The sequence below is a fragment of the Sinocyclocheilus anshuiensis genome, unplaced genomic scaffold (genome assembly GCF_001515605.1).
Source record: "Sinocyclocheilus anshuiensis isolate Anshui unplaced genomic scaffold, SAMN03320099.WGS_v1.1 scaffold319, whole genome shotgun sequence".
In the NCBI taxonomy this organism is placed as follows: domain Eukaryota; kingdom Metazoa; phylum Chordata; class Actinopteri; order Cypriniformes; family Cyprinidae; genus Sinocyclocheilus; species Sinocyclocheilus anshuiensis.
In genome coordinates, this window is record NW_015552566.1 from 2094638 (window position 1) to 2100800 (window position 6163).

The 6163-nt window shown below is 36.5% G+C and overlaps 1 protein-coding gene across 6 annotated transcripts in view; it reads right to left on the reverse strand.

The window, feature by feature from the left end:
• The window catches only part of LOC107664918 (unconventional myosin-XVIIIa-like), a 111909-nt gene that overhangs the window by 28576 nt on the left and 77170 nt on the right, over nucleotides 1-6163 (reverse strand). For all 6 annotated transcript variants that reach the window (XM_016455604.1, XM_016455603.1, XM_016455602.1 and 3 more), the window contains 4 exons: nucleotides 4845-4988; nucleotides 3891-3980; nucleotides 2503-2622; nucleotides 2030-2141 (listed from right to left, as the gene is read on the reverse strand). In XM_016455604.1, coding sequence (XP_016311090.1) covers nucleotides 2030-2141; nucleotides 2503-2622; nucleotides 3891-3980; nucleotides 4845-4988 — 466 coding nt within the window. The remainder of the gene's footprint in view (nucleotides 1-2029; nucleotides 2142-2502; nucleotides 2623-3890; nucleotides 3981-4844; nucleotides 4989-6163) is intronic.

The window sequence follows — 6163 nt, forward strand, 5'->3', positions numbered from 1 at the left end:
GTAAATACTTACAGCGGATCTAAATATTTATAATTAATTATAACTAGTTATGATTAATTATTCATATTTCCCCCTGAGCTGATTCGCTACAGATTCTAATAGTAAACTACAACAATAATAGACAAAATAAACTAGCGTTCAAACATCTATGGTTGACAAGACTTTTTAGTGAGCATTAAGGGCTTTGCACTAGAGGTCTACACGGAGGACCCGAGACCCGAGGACCCGGGACCCGACCCGGGAGCCGTACGGGTTCGGGGGCTGTGGAATATGTGCCGATCGGGTCCAGTCGGGTCTGTGTCTTCCCGGCCGGGTTCGGGTCCATCTTTCAAATAATTGACGGTCCGCGTCGGTTCCAGGTAGTATATTTTTGACATTTCTTGGTTCTGCACGGGCCCGGGTCCAACTTTCAAAATAATAGACGGGTCCGGGTCGGTTCAGTGTAGCACATTTACGGGTCTCTTCGGGTTCGGGTACGAATTTTTGGACCCGTGTAGACCTCTACTTTGCACACTGAATCTGAAATTCTCATCCGAAATTTTCACACGTTATAAAAATAAATACGACCTCACGTTGTGCCAATCACGTTTACACACTGCCTCCAAAACTTTAATCCGTCATAAAAACATTCAGGTTCAGGTTTGATTTTCTGCGTTTTCAAATCCGTAGCAAGCATTTTGATAGGAAAGGATGACGAATACGAAAAAACACATACGAAAATTTCGGACTCAGTGTGCAAGGACCTTTAGTCTTCAATGACCACCAAAAATAAAAATTTTAAATAACCTTTTTCTATTTTAATAGATTTTAAATGTTTCCTGTAATGGCGAAGCCGAATTTTTAGAAGCCATTACTCCAGTCTTCAGTGTCACATGATTCTTCTGAAATCATTCTAATATGCTGATTTGCTGCACTAGAAACATTTCTTAATATTATAAATGCAAAAAACAGTTGTTTTTTCAGGAAACGTATTTGAAAATATATTTGAAATTTAAGTTTTTTTTCCTTTACTGACACTTTTGCACTCCAAGAACAGGGTTTAAAACCACTGTTTTATAGAAAAAAAAATGTATCCGTAACGGTTTCAAATTTAAGATATCACTTAGCAGGTTCTAGCTAGTTTGGTGCTAAATGTTGGTTTGCAGTATTTTCTATAATTTAAGAAAAATATTTATTAAAATTAAATAACCATTCAACCCATTTACAAGTTAAGCTTGATGAATGCAGTCAACACTGTAAAATTTGTAAAACTGGAAAATTCTAATAAAATAATTTACTTGTCTTCACATCATGATGCAGAATGGGTCTAGTCTATTCAGCATTACAATTCACAAAATCAGACATGAACAGGGTTGCATTCAAAATGTGCAACAAAGCATTACTTTACTAACTGAATATAAGCTTTAGCAATAGTTTGATGGTAAATCTATTGAATTGTTGGATACAGTCAAGAAGATCTCTTGAGGTGGGCCCAAAAAATGTATCTGATGGGTTTAAAAGTTACTTTTCATGCTAGGTTAATCTTATGTTAGATAGAGTTTTTGTATCTAACAGTTCTCAAAGCAAAACACGTGGATTTTCTCTAATACTTTAAAAAAATAATGAGAAACCAAATTTTCTCTCTTCATGGAAAGTTCCAGAAGCACAAGTATAAAGGAATGAAAAAGAGCGAGAGAGACAGCGTGCGTATGTTTGGTGTTTTCAGTGCCCCCTGGCATTTCCATATAAACAGCTTAATGAGGAGCAGCAGCTCTGACGCTGCAGATTATTTTCTCATTTGTCTGGAGGTGCCACACTGAAACGCTCAGCACACCTGAAGCTCTCCTCCTCACCAGAGAGTCATGGGCCGCCACACTCATGGAAATCCTCCCAGATAACCCTTCAATTCTGCCAAAACGATTCAGGAAGGCTGTGATAGTTTTCGCTCAAAGCTTTGCTCAAAGCTCAGCCAACGCTCATGAGGGAATCCCTTCACCGAGATGTTTGATTTCAAAACTCCTCCGTCCAGGAAATGACATCACAAACTCACCAGTGTCATCGTCGTCCATTTCCCCATTGAGCTCTGATGCCCGTATGAGTCGTGCCTCCATCACCTCCATCTCCATAGACTCCATCTGCTTCTTCATAGCGTCAAACTTGGCCTGACATGCAAACACGCACACAAACGCAGAGCACATCAGCTCTCTATTCTGCAGGGAAATACTCAGACCATCTGCTCACACAGGCAACCTTGAGCCTAAGAGACATATAAAAACTCACACACACACACACACTCCAGGCATACAGAGACAAACACCTGCAGTCTCTCGCTCACACACACTACGTCTTTCACATTGATATTTGATATGAGACGACACAATTTGTATACAGCTCACGCTCTGCTGCATGAACTGCATTGTCTGTGCATAGGCAGAAAATATCTATTTCAGGCATGAGGAGATTTCCTCACAGAAAACCATCAAGTCACAACTCTGTTTCTGTTCAGAAGAGTGCATGTGGTACCTGTAGATCCTTCATGTCTTTCTCGAGCCTCAGTCTCTCCGAGGTCTCGGACTCCAGCAGCTGCGAGGTGGATTCGCCTGTGTTGCGCTCATCGGCGAGCTCTGATGAGAGTTCTGTGATCTGAAACACACATATAATGAGCGAACATGAAGTGTGTGACCACGAGATGTGTCACACATGCTCTATGCAAACTTTAGAGTAGTGTATGAGCTCATCTCACACACATATGCAGCACTTCTCATCTGTATCATTGCTCACATATTTCACACACAGATGATGGATTTTTTTGTAATGTGGTGAGATGGTGACGGCGTGAGGTCTGGGTGTCTGTGACTGTGTGGTGTGATTTTGTACACTGATGCAATACTGATATATGTATAGAAATAACCTGATGTAGGAATTTTATTATGGATGCCTTATATTGGACATGTAAATGTAGGGATGCATTACGCTTTGGAATCAAATTGACAAAAATGGCAACAAAAAACCCTAGATATTTGTCAAAATATGTTTCACATTATGCTTGAATTGTGATGTTATTCTAACAGACCGATCTCTGTTTATAATGCTGGTTGTATTAATTAAACAACAACATTCCGAAGAAAAAAAGCTGTTAGCTGAATACCTTTAGCATTGTATTGTATCTAAAAATCATGCACTTGCAGATGGTGCCAGTCATTTAATAATTTACTTTCATTAAATGTCCTTTTTTTTCCCATTACTGAATGTTTATTTGAATACTTGAGAAATTGCTGTAACCTTTTAATTCATTTGTTTTTGTTTTGTTTGTTTTTTTACAAAAAAATAAGTTTTTGTTTGCTTGAATAATAAATAATCAAATATATTATATGAAGAATATACATTAAATGTATACTATTTGATTATATTAAATATTATTATTAATACTATATAAATTAATGTAAATCAATTATATTATTTAAATATAAAATATTATTGTATAAAATACTTCAATAACGTTTTCTGGAATAATTCATTTTATGGCATTGTTTTATTTGTTCATATTTGTATTAACATGTATTTTTTAAATAAAAGGGGTTATGTTAATTATTATTACCCCATACATTTTTGCTGTTAACTTGAATTATTTATTTAAATTTAACCAATTTTATTTGTTGATATTTATACTAATATGTAACTTCTTAAATAAAACATACTAATTAGTGTAATTCCATTCATTTTTGCTGTTATCACAAATTTCTAATCTGGAATCATGAAATACCATTGGCACTGCTTACTGAAACATTGGTATTTGGTAATGTGATAAACTTGTAAACTTTAGTTTCTTTAAATTGAATTTGAATTGAATCTGAACTGAATTTGAAGTCAATCTCAATTTAATTTTAAGTGAATTGATTTTCAGCACTAACCTTGCTTTCCAGTCGATCACTATTGAGTCTCAACTCATTCCTCTCCTTCTCCACTTTCTCCAGCTTCAACCTGAGTTGCTGAATTTCCTCCTAAAAGATAGACAGGCAATTAAAGGAACACAATAATAAGACAGTCAGAAACACAGGATGACAAAATTCAGCTGATACTGTATGTAGAAAAATGACCACAGACAGTCAGACATTCAGACACAATGACAGCCACTATATTTAGCGAAGTATAGAGATAGACATGTGAGATAAATTAGAACAGAATGACAGACAGGTAGAAACCCTGCCCTATTCTCTGAGTCTCTGCGACTCTGTACCGCAAACCTCCTCCCACTTTCCTAAACTTTTCTTTTGCCAACTTTAGAGAACTGCAGGCTACAGCCAATCGGTTGCAGCTATGAAGGCTGTTTGTGCAGAGGAGACAGTGACTCTGTGTTTGTTTTTTTAAAAGCGGGCTGTTTGGAGGCAGTGTCAGCACCCGTCTGTCTCTCGCAGGAGCACGCCTGACTGCATGGCTACACAGGCACTCAGCGGGATGCAGCCCAGCGGACGAAACACGCACGCACGCGCACACGCTCTGTGACATGCTAATGCACTCCCCCGCGGGAAGCAGAGTTGCTTTTGATCCAGCTAGCTACATAGGTAATGTATGCATACACACAACCCTGCCACTCTCCCCACACACAAACACACACAACTCTACAAACACTCGGATTGAGGCGAAGCCGCAGAGACAGTAATCAAAGAGACGGGCGCTTTGGGTTTCACTGAGTGCTGCAGTTGAATTTGAGAGGGACCCCCACAGGGCGGAGAAACCGAGAGGGACATTAAAAGCCACACAGATGGGCTTTAAATTCAGCTGTGCTATTGTCAAAAGGCAAAACCTGTACATGACATGCCTATTTAGAGCATTTGAAGTGGTTAGCGAAGATGACGGGCGCTTACGTCTTTGCCACGGATCTGTTCCTCTGTAAGCTGAACCTCGATGAGAGGACGGACGGTGGTGAAGAGCTTCCACCACGGCCAGCCTTTCACACCCCGGTTCTTCTTGATGTTTTTCTGAATGCAGCGGATTGCCAAGTTCTGGATCTGAAAAACAAAGACATTGTGTTTATGACTGCATGTTCTTCCTACTGCTGTGCTTGTGAGAAATTGTCAGGTCTTGTGCTTGTGAAGTACAGTGGTTCAAACCAATCAGAGGCCAGATGGACAATAGCAGGCCTGTGTTTAGAGGCCAGGGCCCCACAGTCAAAGAGCTTCCCTTGGGGAAACCAGCACTGAATGGATCTTTTCAGCTCCAGGACGTCCACAGTATGGTCCGCAATAAGCCTGAGGGTGGGACTATTGACTCTAGGGGTTCCTGGTTTAGGGGTTCCTAAACGCAAGGAACCACCAAGTGAGGTATGAGGTAACCCCAAGAGCAAGCAAAATGTTTTATAATGAAATATGAGAGAAATATTTATTATTTTAAAACTAAATTATAGTATTCAAAAAATTAATATTTCAAAAAAGTTTAAACTTTGTTATTTAATATAATAATATTTGTAAAATATTTTAAATGTAACATTTAGGAAAAATGGATGTAATATTTACCTTTTTTTACATTTTATTTATTACATTGGATAGGCCTACTTAAGTATTTTACAGAATTATCCTATTAAACAATTTAATATTTAAGAAGTGTTTAATTAAATATATATTCTTTTTTAATAGTATTTTCTCTTAATTATTTATTTTAATATTTTATTTATCACACTGGGTAGGGTTACTTATCAATTTCAGAGTGTTATCAAATTAAATTTCATTTCATTTCATTTAATATTTAGGAAATATTTAAATTTAATATTAAAACTATTTAAAATAAAAAATAATAAATATACTGTATATTGTACATTCTTTTTTAATAGCATTTTCTTTTATTTATTTAATTGTTTATTTTCATATTTTATTCATCACATTGGGTAGGCCTACTTATCAATTTCAGAGTGTTATCAAATTAAATAAAATTTAATATTTAGGAAATATGCAAATGTAATCTTTAGAATCAATTAATTTAATATTTAAAAAAGTAAATGAACAAATACTAATTTAAAAATATTTTCTTTTATTTATTTATTTATACATTTTATTCAGTACAGTGGGTAGGTCTACTTATCAATTTCACAGTATTATCATGAGGCTTATGATAATCTATTAATGAGACTGTGTGTGTGTGTGTGTGTGTGTGTGTGTGTAAATATATATATATATATATATATATATAT